We start from the raw sequence: 23,282 nt of genomic DNA, 5'->3' as shown, positions 1-23,282 counted from the left end.
TTCACAGTCTTAGTTTAACATGTTATCATGCTAACCTTTGCTAATTAGCACCGGTGCAAAGGTTACAAAACTACAACTGATTGAGGTGTCATTAGTTTTTCATTAATGTCATCAGTTAGTTATTAATATCATGACAATCCATCCAACAGTTGTAGATTCACGTTACGCTGAATTGCTGGTTGGATTGACCAGCCTCCTATCCTCCTTAGCATCATGCCACAAGCATGGCTAAAAAAAAGAAAAAAGAAACAAAAAAATCAGGGACCTTAGATCGTTTGCACCCCATGATAAAATTTTAGGAATCAGTTGATATCACCTAAATCAGTAAACATAAGCAGAACAGAAATAATTTCTAAATCTTAGGTAGAGGAGCTTGCTGCATGTTTTTTTTTTTGTTTTTGTTTTTTTTTTTAATCATACACAATTTTGATCTTTGCATTTCAATTTTTGATCCATGCTGATCACTTGAAAGTCTTCTCTAAAGATTTCGGTGGTATTTCATCTGTCTATAACCAAGGTTGTCCCTGTGTTTTTGACATCTTCTTGCATCTTTGACTGATCTTCCAGGTCATATATCTGCATATTTCTAACCTTATCCTTCCTGCTCTACTTCTCTCATCTTCGGCATATATTTTCTGTATCTATTTCATGCCGCCTGTGTTTGTTGTCATCTCATCCTCAAACATTTTGCCAGTAACTGTGACTTTGAAATGTCATGACTGTGACCTGCAAACAGGTTGAGGACATAGTGAAAGATAGACAGCTGGAGAAGTGGAAACCGGGAGTGAGCGTGCACAGAATGAAACAGCAAAAAGAGAGTATATCTGTTTACCTTCCTCTCTCCTTCCCTGTCTGTCTCTGCATTACTGTGCAGGTTTGTGTGTGTGTGTGTGTGTGTGTGTCTGCCCCCTGGGATGTGTAGGTCAAATGCATTTGACATGAAACACAATCGGTGTCACTGGTCAGAGTCAGTAACGCACACATAAAACTACTCTGTATTTGTGAGGAATGCATTAATTCAGCATTAACTTAGGAGCCAGTATGTTGTCATTGGGAGAAATAATGCACGTAAGCAGGCCTAACCCTGCATACCTTACATTTAACATAATTGTATGGTCTGTGCACTTTTTGACAAGAAGACAGCAAGTGGAGAAACAAGGGGACATAAAGTAGCCAGCTGTTAAAGTTGGTTAAGCAATTAAATTTTTTGAAAGATTTGCATTACACTGAGCAGCTAAGCCCTACTTTCACAGGGCTATTGTAACACGGGCTCCTCTGTGATTTATAATAATTGCAGCCGTCATCTGTGTTCTCAAACCTTTGCGAATCTGCCATGTGTGACATTTCTGGACAGCAGCTCAGCTCCATTCAGACAGGACTAAAATTCCACTGGGAAATGAGTATAAAATATTTTCTATGCCACTGCAACTAAATTCGTTATTATAGGTGGAAGTTTAGCCAATGCCAGATTGGCATTGGCTAAACTTCCAAGAGGTGGTTCATCATATGTTCCACAGAAATGCATGTGACATTAATCAGCTGCTGACCTGATTCTAAGTTTTCACATACAAAAATGATGAGATACACTTACAAATGCACCACAATATAAACTGTCAGAACTGTCAGAAGTTAGAGCATCTCTATCTTCTGTAATGTTGACCTATTTGTGAGTGACACTCACCGTATGGAAGGGGATATTGATACAAGAAGGATTGGTTCAAGCTTGAAGGGAATATGGCAGCACTATGTTGTGTTGACACATGAATACGTGAATAGTTTTTGTTTATTTTAATCCATACACACATTTTCTTTAATGATTGTGTTCTGCAGCTCCTACAGCCCACTAGAAAATGGTCAGGTGTGATTTTATATGATGGCCACAGTTAAAAAGACATAAGAATGGATTTGAGAGCGGTTTTGATTTTCATCTTGAGAAAATCACATAAGTTTATTTCCTTAAAAGTCAAGCTGCTCCTTCAAGGGCTGACTGCTGGTTCCAGTCTACAACAACACATTCAACAGCAGTATTTAGTGACCAACTTCTTACAAAAGATCAGATCACCTCACTGTGCATGAAATGGGGGTGATGGAAAGTATTTTTAAACAACTTTTTAACATACCTTTAGGAATTTGATGAGGTTATCGACAGCTTGAGTTGCAGACATCTTTCCTGGTCTCTTTCGTCCTTGCTCAGATGTTGGTAGCAGATGTAGCAGCAGCAAGATAGCAGATGTCACTGTCCCAGCCTACAGACCAACAAACATCAGTTTAACATTATGCCATAAATACATTAAATTGGCACAATTAACCGACGAGTCCAGGGTGTATCCTTACAACTGTTGCTTTGAGATTGGTGGGCCACCTCTCCAAGAATTTGTTGGCAGTGGCCTCACCAAACAGGAGTCTGAAATCTTGTTATATCTGTAATGCAAAAATGCAGTACATAGAAGGGAGTGATGAGTGACACTGCATGCAGTATTTCAATGATTCAGCAAATGAAGATGTCTTATCAGTCCTAGTGTGGGAAGACTGAGAAGACATCTGCTGCTTTCTTTTCATCATTGACCATTGACTGACAATAAGTGAAGGTAGCTTTCATCTTCTCATGGATAGTGTCTTCATCAGCAGAGTGTCTCTCTCACAACAACAGCTTCCACATGCTAACCTGATAACACTGTGTCAGCAGTGAAAGGTCTGGATCGACCATGGCCTGGCCCACCAACTTAAGAAAAAACACAATTTTTGTCATGCCTGGTGTTTTTGGTTATGCTTTGTTTTTGATTTTTTGAGTCCATGTGTCATGTTCCATGTGTGTCTTTTGTTTCCATGTATTATGTTCAAGGTTTTTGTCATGTCCTGTTTTATTTTGAAAAGTGTCACTTCCCCTGTGTGCCCTGTTTTCGTGTAGCTTTGCTTTTAGTTTTCCTGATTGCTTTCTCCCTCCTGATGTGTGTCACCTGTGTCTTGTTGTCTTGTCTATTTAGTCCTTGTCTTCTCAGTCACCGTTGTCAGTGCGTCTTCACAGGGGAAGTGACACTTTTCAAAATAAAACAGGACATGACAAAAACCTTGAACATAATACATGGAAACACAAGACACACATGGAACATGACACATGGACTCAAAAAATCAAAAACAAAGCATAACCAAAAACACCAGGCATGACAATTTTATTGACTCCTGCCTACAAATTCCATCAATATCATATGTAACTAATAAGTAAACTTACTTTTGAGGGATTTGTTAACTGAGCCAATTCTATCTCTGCAAGGTATCCCGAACCACACTCTGGATCGTAGTAATGTTCCTGTGTAATTAAATACATCCAGACTGACTATGCCATCAACATTTCTGAGGGCAATTATGTGTTTAATGTTGCAAGGGCCCTTTTACTTACATATTCATGTTGTGAATATGGGTCTTACAGATATGGAAACAGAGCAACTATCCCCTGTGCATACATCACTCTTACACTTTTAGGCGGAGATGTCCTGATGTATAAATTCAGTGATGACTGTCACTCAATTGGCATTGAACATCATGATTAAAATCCAATAATAATACTGTCATACCATAATAATTTCTGTCATCTCAGCAGCATGTTTATCATCTGTCTTCTGGTTGCATCCGTCAGAGATTTGGTTTTTTGCATACTCTTGCATGAAAGGTCAGAATGATAGTATCATCAGATACTGAGGATGATGATGATGGAAACGCACCTGTGCATTAAGGAATATGAACAATTCAGAAGCATTAAATGGAACTGTTAATGCTCCCAGAGTGCAGGAATATGCTTTAAAAGCTGTAGTGAGTATATGAACATACTTCAGTGTGTAGCTTCTCATTAGCCTGGTGTCTAGCCCAGAGCCAAGCAGAACGCAGCAGGGTTAATCAGGGCTATCTCATTATCCAGGTTATTAGACAGCTTTCCTTTACCTTTTTTAATACAGAACCATGAAAATGTAGGTTATTTACATGTCAGAGTGTAACATTTCACCAAATAAATAAATGAAATCTGTTACACTTTGACCACAAACACTTTGAAATACACTCTGATGATCCGCAAATGGTCTTTCAGTTGCCAGTGAATTGTGAGGTAGCCCGTTGTTCTCTAATTTCATAATGTGAGGCAAAAGATTTCTTGGACGAGATGTGATTAAATCTAACACACCATCTACTCTTCGCATAAATCCCATGATGCAACTGTTAATAGATTTTTTTTTATGTTAAATTATTAATGAATTAAAACAATGCTTAGGGCAAAATGATTTTAATATACTTTTTTGGCGCAGTCGTGAATAAAATGATTAAAAACAATGAAGCTATTTCCTCGTGGATCACTACATGCAGCACTTTCAGTCAAACTGAGCTCGGACAGTCCATTCTCTCATTCTCCCTCATAACCGTATGTAATTACAACAAATATGATTCGTTTTAATCCTGTGAAGCATTTAGGCCAAACTATTAGACTCTGGGTGGGATTTGTTTCATATTTCTCCTGAGAAAGTTTTTCAGCTCTCTTGACTAGTTAAAGGTTTTAGTTAAGCAGAATGGCTTTATGAGAGTGCTGGAGAAAAATCAGACAGAAAGAATGACAGAAATTAAATGTGTGCCTGTTTCGTGAGTGGATGGGACATGGAGAGAGTTGGACTTACTTTTGACAAAGTTTATCTCTGGTAAACCACTGACTACAGAAGTGTTTTGCTTGACGCGTGGGAGCTTGACATTGAGGAAATATATAGCACTTCAGGGTGTAATTCTACCCTTGAAATTTAGAAGAAAGTTCACCAAGAAAGTTTACTTTGATATTTTTTCAAGCCTTCAACTTGACTCTTCATGCTGCTCCTGAGCCAGTCTGGCAAGCTGTGAAGAGGGGAGCAAATAATCTAAAGTGTCATTAAGAAAGTTGGCTAATTTAATTAGGTCTCATTTCCAGTGACAGGACTCTCATCAGTTGTCGAATAACTATTTACACTGAAGTAATTGATACTTGATGGGAAAAGGAGACTGTGTTTTCAACGGACAGTAAAGGACCTTAATTGCACTCACGGCTGTTTGAACACAGTGTGCAGAAGTGAACCATGGAATGGAGGATAACATTTGTGGTGAGCTGGTGCAAACATTGGAGAGACAAGAAAATGGGCTTTTATTTGTTTTCTTGATATTCTTTTTGGTCTAGTGGATGTGTGGTTAGTGTTTTTTTCCCTCACTCAATAATACGTGCTTTTGCAATGAAACCAGACAACAGGTTAAAATAAAGCAGATGTCTTCAAAGATTTCCACTGTGTGGAGAGGCTGCAGACAGATAAAACAGAAGAATAAAGAAAAGTTCGAAGGACACAAAAACTAGCAAAATAAAAACATGTCCATTGTGACTCTTAAAGTATTCACATTCCACTTTAAGTCCCAGTTTAGCCAATGCTTAGGTGCCTAGGCTTCAGCCGCCTCTCTGCTACTACATCTCCTCGGAAATACATTTAAGCTATTTTCTTCTGCTTGCATTTGAAAATAGAGGGAATATCAGACTGTTAGGTCATCCATTATTCAGCAGTTACCTGTCTACTCTCTCTCTTTCTCTTTCTCTCTCTCTCTCTCTCTCTCTCTCTCTCTATCTGGTCGTTCAAGTCAAAAGGGATGGGAGTTAAAAGAAGAATGATGGGGAGCTGGAATGTCAGCCATGAAAACAGCCAGGCAGCTTTGAGGAGCTGTGGTAAAGGAATAGATGAGGGAAGAGAGAGAGGAGAGTGAGACAGGTCGACAGACAGACTGTGAGGATGACAGAGTGTGTGTGAAGGAGAGAGGTGTGGATTGCAGCAAAGGTGACCCGTGAGGGGTCACCCTTCAGATCTGACTGAAATGGTCTCTGTCTGCCTACGATAACAAGGAGAAGAAATAGAGGCATATGGAGGATGCGAGACATGAGATGACAACCAAACAAATCAAGACAGCATACTGCGGAGGATAAAATGTTGGGATGGAGCCAGTGAGGAGCTTTTAATAATACAGGTAGATTGTCATTAATGAAGTTTGATTGGCTGACACCACCATGCAAGTGTGTCCAGTCTGGAGATGCCGAGCCACCTAAATATTCTGGCTCGTGCAAAGTGCAGAAAGTACAAGGTAATGTGAATGAAACACAACAGTAAAGAGGAAATAAATAATGCTGTTGCTGAACTTTTGTTCCAAAAGTTAAACTAAAGTTCAAATTGTCCATGCTCACAGAGAAGTCTGGCACAAAGAAGTTGCATATGACTAATTTCACTTGCAACCACTCTGTCTCCTTTTGTCTTTCTCTCCCTCTCTCATCCTCTTGCTTTTTCTAAGCTTATCACTATAAATATTAACGATTCAAACCCAAAACAGCACACCCAGTAACTACATCAGTCATACATTTAACAAGTTAACTTTTGTGGCTAAAACAAAAAATATATATCAACAGAAATAGGTATGTGGCATTTATCTATCATAACAGAGCCTCACACATCGAGAGCAATCTGTCCACAACCACCATGCTCATGACAGTTTACATCAGATTATCCTTTGTAGCTCAAATGAAATCCTCATATCAAAGACAAACTTTGTTTAACCAGTGTCAGATACCAATACTTCATTTCATTCTTTTTTCCTTTTTTTTTGTATTATCTTTCACGCAGTGCAATTACTCACATTTGGAGATGAATCTTCCGCTGGGCCACAAACAATATGATAAAAAAAAGATTCCTTTTTTCCTTTTCTGTGAGTTTATGTAAATAAATAAGGTGTAGCCTATTTTAATATTTAGTTTATAGAAATTAAATATGTGCCTGTTTGTTCCTCCAGCTAACCCTTTACTTTAAGGCAACTTATCTACACCGAACGTGAATGTAAACTGAACCATGTTTGCTCACTTTTTCTAGAATTTTCTAAATTTCTACATAAAAAATGATTCAAAACATCAGCAAACTTTCACACAAGTCCTGAAAGTAGACGAAGAGAACCCATCCATCCATTTTCTATATCACTTATCCGTCAGGGTCGCGGGGGAGCTGGAGCCTATCCCAGCTGACTACGGGCGAGAGGCGGGGTTCACCCTGGACTGATCGCCAGTCAATCACAGGGCCGACACACAAAGACAACCACACACTCTCACTCTCACATGCCAATTAACCTAATGTGCATGTTTTTGGTATTGTGGGAGGAAGCCGGAGTACCCGGAGAAAATCCACGCAGGCACAGGGAGAACATGCAAACTCCACATAGAAGGGCCCAGACCGGGATTCGAACCTGGAACCCTCTTGCTATTAGGTGACAGTGCTAACCACTGCACCACCGTGCCGCCACGAAGAGAATCCAATCAAACAAATGAGACAGAAGTATTATACTTTTTAAAATGAACCATTAGTACATATCTGTGAGTTGCAAAAGTGTGTGAATTTTTCTTCAGTATCTCTTGTGACCCCTTCTGCAGCATTAACAGCAACTGTTTCCAGTAACTGCTGTTCAGTTGTCCTCAACTGCTTGCAGAATTTTAGCCCATTTCTCAGTACAGAACCGCTTCAGTTCAGAGATGTTGGTGGGTTTCCTCATATGAACCGCTTGTTTTAGGTCCTTCCACAACATTTCACTTGGATTCCTCTAGAATTCGCTTTTAGAATTCATAATTGATTGTTCCATCAATGATGGATGATGGCTCCTTTGTCCCTGCCATCATACGCTTTTTTTAATAAAAATAAAACAGGGCACCGAATGACACCTGAGTCTCATCCCATTGACTGGACACACCTTTGAACAGATGATCTCTAATTTGGCCTTCAAATGTACTGCTAATCCAAGAAAATCACACACTTTTGCAACTGACAGATATGTAATATTGGATCATTTTCATGAATAAATAAATGCACAAGTACAATATTTCTGTATTCTCTGTGTCTACTTTCAGGACTTCTGTGAAAATTTGGTGATGTTTTGAATTGTTTTTATGTAGAAATATAGAAAACGCTAAAGAGTTCACAAACTTTTAAGCCACACAGTATATGCTGGTTTAATAACTTCAACAGATAATCAGTCTCCTGTAATCAGCAGGATATGAAGTCTTTGTGGGGCCTGTTGCTCAGGCTGGTCCATGAACTGCTGGTCCATCACATCACCATAAAACAACACTGACCTGTAAACAGACACTTAATTAAACTCTTTCCTTATTTTGCAAAAAAACTGGGGAGGGGGGACTTTTCAGTGCAAGACCAATACATTTTTTAAATATATTATTTTGTGAATAAAAATATTTCCGTTCTACTTTTAATTTTGATAATAATTAGTTAAATCTGACAAGTGGAATCTTGTCATTCGAGTGAACATCCATTAGTCTCTTGTCAGACGAGGTCACAGAATGCCATTTCAGGCAGTCATCCCAGGATAAATTAAAATTTTCCGTCTGTGGTGGTAAAAGTCACCACTGTCTGTGGTGACTTTTACATGTTATTTTTTATTTTTTGCTATTTTTTTGCTATTGAAGCATAGCACTAGTTCAAGCCACAGCATGCTCAACTCACGATCCCAGCTACATCAGCTGACAGCTCAGCCAACTTCACAACCACACATTCAATTGGCAGATATCAAACCAGGCGCTCTGTTTAAGCTGCTTTGGACTGCTTACCCTTACTGCTTCCTCTGCTAGTCATTTTACAGCCCACTTCCACCTCAGCTCCTCCTTTTTTATACTGTGTCTGACTAAATCAATGTCATTCCTGTCTTCAATGATGCCTGCTCTGTTCTGTACTCTATAGGGGTCTTTGCTGCTGCTGCTCTCCCTGCTTTAGCCAATCCACATCTGCACACTGAAGGCCAGGGAAGTGTGCTCTCCCAGGACAGAGCCATACCTCCTTCTTTTCTCTTTGCTGTGCCTCAGGTGTAATGCTCAAACAAACAAGGGAAGCAGCAGAAATTTAAAGTGTAATAGCAAAATCAACTGTCAGAATGAAAAATTAAAATGGTTTTCAAACCTTGATCTTTGTCATCGGAAACCTGTATACAGAAAATGTATGTAATGTAAAATGTGAATTTTAATAATATCATTTAAAGGTGGGGTGAGCATTTTTAAAGAATGGTAGGTGACTGTTCAGAATCGTTGGGAGGTTTTCAAATACTGACATTCTGGGTTAGCAGCTCAGATGAAGCCTCAACAACCCAAAACTACCTTTTTAGGAAGAATTACATCATTTGAATGCAGAAGATGGGCTCTTTTAGAGAAAATTTAATGTCATCCTTCAGAGCAAAACAGAATGAGTCATAGAGTCTTCTTTATTTTCCTCTGTCTCTTTCCTCTGTTCTTCTTTGATGTGTAGGGGCTGATCACAGGCTAATCAGATGTTTAGATTTATTTCTCACTTATAGCAGACATGCCAAGCTTGTGGTACAGCAGGGAACAGTCAGTGAGTAAGTGAGACAGAGACAAAGAGTTGGTGCTTTAGTCATACAGCCAGTATGCCAGGAAATAATTAAAACAATCCTGAAAGATGCCAAGAGGAAAAGGGAGAGAGGGATGCTGTGCTGTGGAGCAGGACTAAATTGCTTTTCTTCCTGTTAATTACAGGGTTATGGTTTTCAACCAATGCAAAGAGGTGCTATTTTGCACCTTATTATGATAATAACTTTTTTGTTCAGTGTTGTGTTACTCAAGCTTGCTAATTTATGAAAATAACGTCACACTCAGTGAGGATGACACTCTGGTGTTAATCGGTGTGTGTGCAGATCCTGCATTTTGCTGGTTTGCCTTCTCTGTACATTCATGTACCAAAGGAGCGTCCTTGCATACTTCTCTCTGTTCCTGCCAAATAGTGACAAGTTAAACCTTTCATTTTCATCTCTGATTTTCAGCCCACCAGCGCCTGCTTCTCTGTTGCTGTAAAGTCGACACAGTGGGTCTTTGTTCAGTGTAGTCAGTACAGCGTCTGCTGTTATTGAATGGAGTTGGCAGAGAGCCTCTTCTAGACTTTACCTGGGAAAGAGAAACAATAGTCAGCCGACAAAGAAGAGGGAAGAGAGCCTTTGAGGCTTTTTGAGTTGTATGAAAGGTAAATCAAATGTAGGCTGAGTCCATAGTCAGGCGCTCTCTTGGCCAGATCTGATTTAAGCTAAGATGGGACATTGGACCAGTAACTGCAAAGAGAAGACAGGCAGTGCAAAGAGACAGTTCTCTCTCGTGCTCACATTCATGGAGTCATGTGAAGTGGACATCGCAGGGAAAGGAAAATAAATAACAGCAGTAGCTCCTGTCACTTCAGATTGAGACAAGTTCATTTCTCTCTCTAAGCATCTGTCTCTCCACTGAGTGCTTTTCCTCAGTTTTTCACATTTCTTTCCTTTAATTCACACAAATAACACCTGGTGCACTTACTGCATTTCTTCTGAAGACCTGCTGTGACACTTTTGCATGTCTGCCAGTTGAACTACTTAGCCTTTTTAAAAGCCTAATCACGCACAAAGTATGCACATACATCACTGTACAAACCTTGTTTGAAATGCCTTCACACATTCTCCTTCATGCTTTCTTTAACACCTTTTTCTGATTTCACATACTAGGCTCACTAGCACTCACACAAAGACAGACCTCGACTGAATCTCTCTGACAGATGATTGATGCGACATGTGCCAGCGTTTGCTTTCCCCTTTCTCAACGCTGTCACATTTATTTCCCCTGGATAGACCTGCTGCACTGTGCTGATACAGAGCAGAAATATGAACAGGTGTGACATGGGTAATTTTTCCACATGGCTTGGAGCAGTAGTGGGCCAAAAACTGGGCAGCTCAGCTAAGTTTAAAGTTGAAATCCAGTCCAAAGCAGCTGACTGTTTTCTTTGTGGGTAATCCCAAAAGGAGTTGTTTATTTCTCAAGCACAATAAAATTTCCAGTATGCCTCAAAGTTTATTAGTGCAAATGTGTTTGCCCCCTAACTGATGTTACAGTAAATACCTTGCTTTAGCTCAGTGGCATGTGTACAAGTGAAATCCAGTGGTTACTTATATTTGTGTATGTTGGGTGGGTACTGGTTTGCCACCAGAGCTGAAATAAAGGCAAGTAGAGCTGGGGAGGTGTCGGGATGAAGAGGGGAGAGAATTGGTTTTCATTATACACTTATTCACAGTTCCAGTCTCATGCATTACTGTCTTATCTCTATTCTCAACCCCAATCCTTATCTCACTCTCTTTGCTCTGCCCCCTCCCTTTCACTTTTCTCCCCCTCTCACTTTACTAGCTGTGAATTTGGATGAAGTGTATACTTGTTGTGTCCAAACTCAAGCTGACACAAGCCCTGTACTTTTACTGCGCATTTCTTGATTGATGTGCTCATATCTAATGCTTACACACACTCAGCAGCCCTCAGTTAGAAGCACACTATTAGCATTGGCTCTGCGCCATCTCCTTTCTCTCAGTTAGAGTTAGACTGTAATCACTGAAAGATCTTGCTGGCAGGAGGGAGAGAAGAAAGTGATAGAGACAGATAAAGACAGCAAGATAAAGTAAGAGCCAAGAATGAGTGAGGACAGAAAGAATAAGAGAGAAACTCAGAGAAACACGGGGATAAAAAGTGGGTAGTGAGAGAAATGCATAATAGATTTTCAGGTAATATGCTGTCATTGCCACCCAGGTGTAAGAGTGTTCACTCGTCTAAGTTGCAGTGCGCTGCAGAACACTTAAAATGCGAAACATTGACACTTCGAATAGCAAGGCTTAGTGCTTGTGCGGTGTTGATGGTGTGTGTCTGTAAAGGGGTTATAAGTAAGAGAAAACAGATTTTGAATAAACTGAATTCACATTCACAATAGAGTTTCATAAGCTTAGGAAGTGGTTAGCTTATCAAGTCACCAAACAGAGCAGTAATATACTGTAGGACCTTCCCCTCTATATATGTGTACTTATAGCCATTTAGATGTTCAAATTAGATGCATTTCCCTTTGCCTCAGACTGCTCAAATCATTATGCTTTAAAGCCTCATCGAAGCACCTGGGACTCACATGTTGCACTGTTGTTTGACTCTGATCTTTGTCTCATTATGCAGCACTATCGCCTCCTTACTGCTGAGCATTTTAATCAGCGAAACAGCAGTCAGACGTCCTGCCTTTCTGGTTCCTCTATATACCTTTGAATATCTCACAACCCCCTGAAAAATGAACCGATGCCTGCAACACGCTGATATAGGCGTGTGGGTAACGAACTTTGTCTCTTAAAGGAACAATGTCTCTCATGGAATTTAACTTGATGATGGAAGTAGTCGAAAAAAGCAAAGTGAAATTAAAGAAAGATTATACAGGGATTAAAAGTTATAAGTACATAAGCACTGGCCTATTCTTTGCAAATATTCTCACCTTGTGTAAATCTCTCATCGACTCCCAAAATGATCTCACAGCGTCCTGGAGGAGCTCCAGAACCTGAAGTTGAGAACCAATGATCAACTAACCTAAACCGATTTACCTCTGAAAGTCAGTGTATGCATGACCTGACCAGTTGTCCTAGATTGTTATGATTTTGTGAAACATAATGATGCACATTCAGAGAGGAAGGTGGGGGCATGAATATCCATCATCCCCCCCTGGAGTTCCACACAGTCTGAGCAGAAAAACAAGCTCAGCTTTAAAGGAGAGATGGAAAAATTCAGCATATGGTTTGGGAGTTTTATGTGGACTCGTAACTTGATCTGTGGCTCTGGATGTTTGACAGAGATGTGACAGTTGGTGCCTGCCTCTGAGTGTGTGTGTGTGTGTGTGTATCTGTGTATGTGTAGTCTGTAATTGTTCTAAAAACTGTATTCTGTGTTGTCTAACTGATGTGTCTAATATGCACAAATACTTGGTGATGTGCAAAAATACATGTTAGGTTAAGGACTGCTTCACTCAGCTGACACTCAAACTACTTGAGGTTTGGACAATGATCATGATTAAAAGGACAGTCCATCAATTCTACACGTTTCAGTTCGGTTTGCTCGAAATGAGGAGTAAACTACAAGTCATCCTGTGAAAACAGTTGTATTAAGTCTCGAGCTATTGAGGATGCTTTCTTAAGTATGAGAAGCCCAGGAGATGTCATAGTGATGTCATCTGGGTTATTCTGAGATTTTTAACAGATAGCCTGTATGACATCCTGGAGGTATGGAGGAGGTAAGCTTTTTAAAGCTTGACCTTTTTTTGAGTCCTACACCTTTTTGAAAGTGCAATAGTAAATCACTGAAATGCCTGGGAAAGTGCTTGGGAAAGCAAGGCAAGGTAGCTTTATTTATATAGCACATTTCATACAGAGTGACAATGCAAAGTGCTTTACATAGGCAAAGAAATCATTAACAACATTAAAAGCAATAAGCATTAAAGCCGAAAATAAAAACAAGTATAAATTGCTTAAAAGGAAATAAATGCAGACTGCAGTTTTGTGTCAAGGTCCCACACTTTGTACCCTCATGCATTCACTTTACCTCCCCCCTCATGCTACCCCTGCCCTTCATAGTTAGAATGTGAAACCTTTATTCACAGTAACACAAGAGGATCGTGTCAGGACAACATGAACTTACATATAGTTTTTTTCAGAATTTTAGCCAATGACCAATACTGCCATTTTTCTGTGTGAAGACAGTCTAGTGTACAATATGCCTGGCAACATCTCTACTGCATTTTATATGTTATATAAGAATAAAAGTACTTGACTGAAACTCCCATTTGTGACAAGTGGCCATTTTCCGTAACTGTTCAGTCCTTTTAATATGGATATTCACATATGCGTGATGTACGAAGGAGAGGCGCGACCGCCAGCATACGGTGTAATAGGAATCAAGGGAAACAAATTGAAAAGCACTTTATAGTTCTATTAGACGAGTACACTTTCCAACTTGAGCTCCATTAGAGATCTACATTCAGCATTAGTTCATAGTGTTGATCCAGCAAACCTATGTGCATTTGAAAGAGGAAACTGCACAAGCAACCACAGTATACCACTGCCATTTAGAAAAGGTGCCAGTAATGCATCTTCCTTAAGAGGAAGCAAATGAGAGCAATAATCAGCATTTATGCAAAGAGTTGTCCTTTACTGCATTCACTAGTTCACTTTTATTTGCTTTCTAAATTTCAGAATTTCCCACTCTTATTGTGTGTATCCCACTCACAACTTCTACTGACACACACACACACAAAAAAAAAACACAGATGTGCACAATGTGTGCTGGCATTTTGCTCTTGTTGTAAATGTACTGTAAGTGGGTGGCAAGCCACATTCTCCCTCTTGCTTGCAGATCTTTGGAGTTGTCTGAGAAAACTGAGGAGCAAGGCTCAAATCAGAGTTAGAAAGAGCTAAGCTGTCTCAGCACATGCTTACGAGTAACAGTGGAGCTTTGCTCTCGGACAACAACTTCTGAATTATCTGTCACAGTCAGTTAATTACATCCCTAATATGTATTGGTTAAATAAGACACCCTTTTAGTTCTATGAAGCATCACTTTGTGCTAGGCTTTTGGAGGGTTCATATAGCAGCTGTCTTGTTAACTGTTGGTGAAATAGCATACCCTAAGCAGAATTACATGTTTTCAACTGCAACAACAAAAATTAGCAAGCGCCTGCAATTTTCTTAAATTATATTATTTTCATCTTGAAAGCAGATTATTTTAGTTTGAATCATAATTAAGTTTAATTTAAACTATTTAAACTAGCCATTGTTTATAATAAGCACTAAAAGGATGGCTTCTTTAAAAAAAATTCCCTCGAATAAGACACATAGACAGCCAGAGAAATGCACCAGCCCCAACCAGACTCCTCTGTGCTGTCTTACAGCTAAGGGCAATCCCTTACCAAAACATACACACACATACACACACAAGCATAGGCCAGGATCTGATGGCAGCTATAGCAGCTCAGAGTAGTCCCTGAGGGTGTAGCTCTGCAGTGCAGTCCTGTTCTCTCTAAAAGTGGGGTCACAATGTTTGCCTCACGACGTGGCATTTTCTGCCATTCAAGCAAAAATCTGGACGAATCACCCTGCTGTGTTCAGGGGTATTTCACAGTGCAAGCAAAATACTTTTGCTTCAACTTATGCGTTTTACTTTTGGCCTGCTTTTGTGTGTGCATGTATAGAGCCAAATGAGGACATGTGTGATCGTTGTGTTTGTGCGCTGTCTTGTTTGTTGACTGATTTGTTTGGGCCTCCTCTGGTTTTGGAGATAACCACGTATAACCAGATATGAATATTCCTAATGGCTTTTTAATGTCTTTCTAATTTGCCCTTTAAAGGGCTTTAATGGACTGTCCCCGTGTTTTCACAGAGGGGAGGAACAGTGGATCTGACTCATTTAGTGGTTACCATTGAGCCTGCACTAAAGCAAACAGATGCTTTACACTTCTTCAGAACTTCTACTGGCGGAAAAATAACATACACTCGGATTTATCATATATTCAGATATTTCCCTCAGCAGTCTGCATAGCTCCATTATGTCTGGCTACAGTATGACGCACATGTCTGAGAGATTTTCCCTGTGTTTGAGCTTTAGAGTGAACTATGAGTGTATGTGGGATATATACCAACATTTAGGTGACATTTTCACAGAGAAATATGAGTCTGTTGGGCAAAATTCAATCCCTGGTTATCACAAAGGGATTTTTAGTTCAATCTCAAAAATGTAGGGGAGCATAACATTTTGAAATGTACATATGACACACATACACATTTGCGCATGTTTTTTAGACTGTAGCTGCTGGTAATCTGTGTATTTATTGTTATAGTGACTGGGTGTTTCAGGCCATTGTCAATATTGACATTTGAGAATCTGAAAACAGTACATCAGCTGTGTTATGCTTTTAAGAAAGATTTTGTATTCGTGTATCATGTAGTAATTATAATAATGTATACATTCAGTACGTATTTGTAACATGTAATGCAAAGCTCAGAGCTTGTGTCTGGTAGTGCAGTGATGGGAGGAGTGAGACATAGGCAGGTTAACAATCTGAGCCTGGCTCTGGTTTTATTGGTGTAGCTGGCCTCATTAATCATGTGGGTGCTTACTGTGCGACTGCACATGTGTGCACTATGTGTAAGAAAGAGACACATGCAGAAAGAGAACATGTGCAACGATATATGTCATTATTAATAGTGCATTTGACGTTGCAGCAGCACCTCTTTTGTTGCAGTGAAACATTTTTGCTGGTTAAAGGCATAATATGCAGGATTCATCAGTTGCTTTTTGTGCACACACCTGTAAGCAATTCTGGAGAAAAATAGTTGATTGCTGAGTCTCACTAGGTTGTCAAATAGCCACCAATCCAAGTTGTCAGTATTTGATGAGCCTTGAATGAGCCTCAGCAATCAGCTATCTATCGCCAGAATCGTTGACTCCCAAAAACGTCCCACATACAGCAAAATACTAAAAGAAAGAAAGAAAAAGAAAATAAGAACATACAGGCAGAGGGTAAGGTTTCGGTAGATACAGTCATAAGCAATTATTATTTTTGTATAAGTCTGTACATTTTCAGTAACATTCTGAATATTCTACCTGTCAGAGTAATAATCACTGGCATCACGACTGTGGGTGAGGGAGAGCAGGAGGGCAAAGGTGTGAGCAGAGGCTGATTGCAAAGCCATTTTCCAAGGCTTGTCGTGCTCTGTTAGTTGAAGAGTTCCATTTCAAAGACAATTTGTCTACTGAGAGCTTTGGCAAAGAGCAGCAGTGTGGTGAAGAAATTCTGTCTTTTCGAGTGTGTATGTGCACGTGTGTCTGTGTGACAAACTTCTAGCTGTGTGTGCCTTTTTGTCACGTAATCCGTGATCCAAACAATTAGACACTATATTAGAACAACTTATACAAACAAGCTTCCTTGTAAGTATGTGCTTACAGTGGGCCTATCTACATGTTTGTTTATGTGCACATTGAAAAGTAGTGCACCAGAGCTCCTAAATCAATCACTTGTAACACTAACACAGATGCAGGCGATTTCCAATCACTTCCACTAACCATCAGTGGCCGGCCGAGTGGCCACATTAGCAGGGTCGTGATCTGCTCTTCGGCTCGTTTTCAAGGCGCTGTCAGCTTGGCCATTCGCCCACAAGATTCCTGGAGAGGTCCTCCATCCGTTTCAGACCTCAGCCCTTCAGGAACTGCTGCTGCTATAGTCCAGTCCCCTATGCATGCATGCGCTCAAGGGCAGAGCCTCAGCACAGGAAGTAACCCTTGACCCATTTTCACACCATTTTCTCCTTCATTAAACACCTTTATCACATCTGTAATGGGCCACACAACGTCCCTTTTATTCACTGAACGGATCTTAAACAAACCCTGTTTCCAGCCATAAAATTATATTCTTCATTGACACCAATAGCACCATGTTAAAGAGTGCAATATTTAATTCTTACAAAAAATGCATAAAGTGTTACCATGTTTGTGCAGAGCAGTGTAAGAAAACAACTTTTAATGCATTCTCACAGCTTATCTCTCTCTCTCTCTCTCTCTCACACACACACACACACACACACACACACACACACACACATATGCATACACATGCAGGCATGCAATACCCTTAAACATTGATAAAATCTGCATATAAATACAAATCTATACATAAGTGGAGTAGCCTGTGCAGTATGAGTGTAGAATCTTGTTTTGATTATAGCTTTCTATTTTGATTTTATTGTCCTATTTTAATGTATTTTGTTGCATCTTCTATATCTCACAATGAATTACTGAAACAATTTGTTTTTAGACTTAATGACATAAAGAGGTCTCACCTACTCTATTTATTCATTTGCAGTAGAGTTGCTCTTCCTTATGAAAGAAATGTATAGAAACTTGTTAGCCTTTCCACATTATTCTCACTTGTTTTCTTTTCATGCAGTTGTTAGCTAGTCTTGTGGCTCATTTGTACAACATGTGCAATCTGAAATCTGGATTGAATCTGAACAAAATGAAAGTATTATGTATGATTTATAGATACCTCTATCTTTGTTTTTCATGAGCAATAGCATTCCTGCACTTATGGAAGCAAACTGCATGCTCCATGTTGAATGTTCTAAAAACTTAAAATCATGTTGTATTACTTTTCTAAATGGGAATGTTTTTCAAAGTTGGAGTGGGAAATTCAAAGAATTATACGCTATATGGGACAAATATGGAGTATTCAAATGAGTGTCTTGTCTGTTGTTTTGTCTGTGGAGCTGTCTGTCAGTGAGATGCCTAGAGCCTAAAAATAAAGAAAAAAAACAAACAACTTTTCTGCAAGATAGAGTGATGTCTGGTGCTTATATGGTCACAACTTCTTAACTTATTTTATTTACTTCCTCTCAGGTATGCTGTTCTGCGGGACCCAGCAGGCTGGCTGAGTGTGAACCCAGTCAGAGGGACTGTCAACACTTCGGCCTCGCTGGACCGTGAGTCTCCTTATGTCCATGACAATAAATACACAGCTGTCTTCATCGCCACAGATAACGGTGAGTGTCACATAACCCGCTGCATGAAAATGTTGGAAGATAATTAGACATACAAAGAATGAGACATATTTTAAATAAACTGTACAGTTTTCACTCTAATTTGCTACTTTTCCACTAAGACAAATCAACCAACAAGTGATAGACAGTAATTAAAAGGGATTGAAATTATTATCCTACTTAGTGCCTGGTACATATTTTCCAGAAAACAACCATTTCACAAACAAAACAGTCTGGTAAAACCACTGCATTGTTAGTAAGGACAACTATAGCTTTGGTGAATGAATTGACAAAAAGGAAGAACAAAGTCCTGATCACACTGTTTGATTTAAAAGTGTAAAACCACCATAGCACCAGAGGTGTCGACAAAATATATTGATACAAAGTTGACTTTAATTACAATTCAAACAATTCTTTTCATAACCTATTTAAGATGTTAAATGTGTTTTAAGGGCATTAGTGTGATAAAGATTCTACTTTATGCAGTGGCAGCAAGCCAACAAGTCTTCCCACTATAGATTTATCCTCATTTGCATTAAAAGAATTCTGCCTGGGTGATTAGTGTCAGTGCAGAATGACTGAAGCAAAGGTTTAGAGAAAACAGAAACAAAGCCAGTCTGTGCAGCATTCTTCAACAGGACCAATCCTATGTTAGTTTCACCTGACCACAGTGAAACCCACATAATCCCAATGTGACAATGGAATGGCCTTAAGTGGCACTGCTTCTGTCAGACCATATGGTCGCTGGTTGGCAGTGTCAGTGGAGCTGCTGCTCGGAGACTTTCCAATGCACAGATGAAAGCGTTGAGAGCCTCTCCTTTTACTCTTTGCGTCTCCCTTCCTGTGTCTCTCTGTCTCTTTATCCCTTTGTCCCACTGTCTCCTTCCCTCTCCCTATCAATCTATCTGGTCCCCTGTGCTCAGGGAGATTCTGACAGATCCATTAGAGAAACTGAGAGATTCTATTAGTAGGCAGCAGAATTGCACTGTTGTGCTGGGGAATTTGGCAGCCTTAGAAAGATGAGCACCAAAAGAGGAGTAATGGTGGAGCAGGGAGAGAAGGTGGAGGAAGTGAAAGGGTCACGGGAAGAAGAGAAAAGAGGAGACATAATCGGAGATAACAGGAAAAAGATATAGAGCCAAGGAAGTGAGTAAGGAATACATGGACAAGAAGAGAAATGGTGAAGATTATGAGAGGACAGGACACGATGTTAAGGTCAGAATTGGAGCCAGAAGAGGAGGCAGGGAAAGAAGATAAGGTACTGTATAGCTTGATATTTTAGGTTTTTAGATGATAATCATAGCACTAATATATCTGCTTTAAAGAAATGTTTAACATTTTAGTAAATAGACCTATTCATTTTCTTGCCGGGAGTTAGATGATAAGATTGATTCACATGTTTGTACAGTAAATATGAAACTACCAGCAGCAGCAGCTAAACTTAGCACAAAGACAGGAGGAAAATCTAGTTGAACTCTGAGCGAAGATGACAAACTGCCAGCCAACACATCCAAAACTCACTAATTAATACATTATAAATTGTTTCGTCTTGACTTCCTCCATTTATCCATATCCGGGTCGCAGGGGCAGCAGCCTCAGCAGGGAAACCCAGACTGTCCTCTCCCCGGCCACTTCCACCAACTTGTCCGGGAGGGATACCAGGCGTTTCCAGGCCAGACAAGGGATATAATCTCTCCATTGTGTCCTGGGTCTGCCCCGGTGTCTCCTCCCAGATGGATATGCCCCAAACAACTCTTGTGATCTTGTTCTTTCGGTCACTACCCACAGCTCATGAGCATAGGTGAGGGTTGGAACGCAGATTGACCGGTAAATTAAAAGCTTTGCCTTCCGGCTCAACTCTCTCTTCACCACGACAGACAGCGTCCACATCACAGCAGATGCTGTACCAATCCGCCTGTCAATCTCTTGTTCTGTTTTAACCTCACTCGTGAACAAGACCCCGAGATACTTACTCTCCTCCATTTGGGACAGCAACTCTCCTCCAACCCAGAGCAGGCAATCCACCCTTTTCCGGCTGAGAACACCTGAGAACCAGGTGTTGATCTTCGTCCCAGCTGCTTCACACTCAGGTGCAAACCATCCTAGTGCGAATTAGAGGACACTGCTCGATGACGCCAATAGGACCACATCATCCGCAAAAAGCAGAGATGGAATCCTAAGGCCACCGCCAAGTGGCGGAGGGTGTCGTCTCGTGTTCGCCTAGAAATTCTGTCCATAAAAATTATGAACAGAATCGGTGACATGGGACAACCCTGACAGAGTCTAACCCTAACAGGAAACAAGTTTGATTTGTTGCTGGCAATGCAAACCAAGATTCCAAATCATTTGTTTTATCAAAAATCAAAGTGCAAAACTGATGTAGACACAATAGAAAGTAGTTGTACCAGAGTCTTGGACAAATTAAAAATTTGTCCCTATTAAAGTCTTCATCATCAAAGTCATGGCACTTCATCCTGACGGGGACATGACTGCTTATACCTAATTTCATGGCAATCCATAGTTGACATTTAGTCATAATTACAGTAGACAATATTGTGGTGATGTTTGAAGAAAAATCAGGGAATTACCAAAGTTAGAAAGATACATTGTCTGAAAACCAAGAATATCTGAACAATATTTTCCACAATGCATCCAATAAATGTTGAGCTGCAGTATTTCATTGGAAAATTAAAAATTTGGACTTGCTGGTGGTCCTAGATGAAAAATCAGGGGATTGCCAAAGATGTTAGGATGCATCCTCTGGGGATCAGGAATTTCTGTACAAAATTTCATGGCAATGCACCTAAATGTTAACTTTTTAGTGGCGCTGGAATATAAATGGTAGGATCACCAAAACCTATAAGCTTTTTGTGGACCTTGAATACATTTTTATGGCAGTCACTTAATTAGTAACCTTCAGATGTTTCAAACTGCACCAAACTTCTGGACAAACTAACCAATATCGCAAAAAAATCATGAAACTGTAATCGATACTGTATCTGTCTAACATGTAAGAGGTGAGATTGATTAGACACGTGTCCATGCTGCTCCGAGGCTATCAACATGGATACAAGCAGGGAGAACCGTAAAAACTCCTGCACAAAGACCTTTAACAACCTACTTATATTGGTGCTTCTGTGTGTGTGTGTGTGTGTGGTGGGCATGTGGATGAAATGTGAGCTGAATACTGATACTGGCGCAACCCTTGCCTCGCCTCTTTCGCTGCATGCTCTGTCACTGACAGGACAAATTTGCTTCTTCCCCACAGCGATCTGCTCAATGATTGTATGACAACCCACCTATGTAGACTACCAACAGGATATCGATTGACTCTTATATCTTCATTCTTATTTTTATGTGGAGACCTCAGATGAATACATAGCTGCATTACACTGAAGAGGAGGAGGTCAAGAGGAAAAACAGATTTGGGTCAAAACGAAAGAGAGGAGTTTAGAGAAGAGGCTTGATCTTTAACAGCATTACAAATATCTACAGTTTTTAGCTGTATTTCATCACACATGATAGTAAAAATCTGTTGTTATATTTTACATACTGAATATTTCTTTAAAAGAAAATATATTGCTGATAATTTTAAGCCTTGTTGTGTGTAACTGGTGGGGTGACAGTGTTTCTGAAATAAGAATTTTCTCCCTGGGCGGCAAGCAGTCCCTTGGTCAGTTTAAGGTGAGTTGACCTTGTGTGCTTGAAATGGGAAGTATACTCTTGTTAAGCATGGTTAGCAGCGATTCACTGTGGCTCCTGGTTAACAGCATGAGGGCAGGTCAGCTGGAGCAGCCCTCCAGGCAGCATCAGATGGTGGACAATGGAGCGAAGGTACTGCAGGGAAGGAAGGAAGTCAGGTGCAAGGAAGAGAGAATAAGATGGCAAACAGAAATAGAACAAACAAAAGGAAAAATGAAGTAGAGAAAAGAGAAGAACACAGGATCTGGGGGCTTAACAAGGTAGTGAGGAAATGATAATGTTGATGTCAGCGTCAGGGGTCACGTCAGCTAGAGAATTTACAGTGGTGAGTCTGTTGTCTGGAGGTCATGCTCTGTTGCCATAGCAATCATTTGCACTTGCAGGAGAAGCGGACAGAGCTATTTGTCACTCCATGATGTGTGAAGTTGTAGACTTGAATGAATGTGTGACTGTCATTGATGTGCACATGTGAGTGTAAATCTGTTTCTTTATATGCACTGGTGCTCGCATTCATCCCTGCATCTGTGTTTCTGCACACCGTCTCCCACCTCCCATCATGTGTTCCTTTATCTGAGTTAATGACTGAAAAGTCACAGCCCAATTTTGCCTGGGCAGATGCACCTGGCAGGTCGATGGAGCGATATTGTTTGAGGAGATATTGTTCTAGCCTGAGCAGAGGGCTTGATGGGCTGTCTATATAAACTCTCAGCAGTAGCTGCTGGTTTTGCACAGCAACAAATTCTCCTCTGCTTTCTGATTCCCCATCGGGATGCCAGCTGTTCCCGCATCTTATCCCCTTCTCCTTTCTTGAACATTAGTTTTTGTATACAGAGTTGGTGAAATGTGTGTTTGTGTGTGGCAGGATTGAAGTTGTGTGTTCACCCTGGTTTCTAATGTCTTTGTCCTGGTACATGCAGTGCCTCTCTAGCCTGCCCTGCGTATCCACTCATTGCTGTGTGTTGTAGTTCAGTGTTTTCTCCTGCTCCTCATTTAAATGTTAAACCACCTCCTGGTGGGAGCCATTTGTCATTGGCAGGCAGGAATACATTATCAAAGCCCCAGTCGTCTGAAACAAGGCGACGCACACACATATACTCACACACATGCATTCTTCAGTGTGTGTTGCCACCGAGCCTTCTATTAAAAACTCCAAAGTT

The 23,282-nt window shown here is 40.2% G+C and overlaps 1 protein-coding gene across 1 annotated transcript in view; it reads left to right on the top strand.

Annotated features, from left to right (window-relative positions):
• cdh13 (cadherin 13, H-cadherin (heart)) overlaps positions 1 to 23,282 on the top strand; it is a 279,497-nt gene that overhangs the window by 229,927 nt on the left and 26,288 nt on the right. Inside the window, exon 12 of the mRNA XM_046394809.1 lies at positions 18,284 to 18,426. Coding sequence (XP_046250765.1) covers positions 18,284 to 18,426 — 143 coding nt within the window. The remainder of the gene's footprint in view (positions 1 to 18,283; positions 18,427 to 23,282) is intronic.

The sequence above is a fragment of the Scatophagus argus genome, chromosome 7 (genome assembly GCF_020382885.2).
Source record: "Scatophagus argus isolate fScaArg1 chromosome 7, fScaArg1.pri, whole genome shotgun sequence".
NCBI lineage: Eukaryota > Metazoa > Chordata > Actinopteri > Scatophagidae > Scatophagus > Scatophagus argus.
Note: the sequence above shows the minus strand (reverse complement) of the source record. Positions and strands in the feature narration are given on the sequence as shown.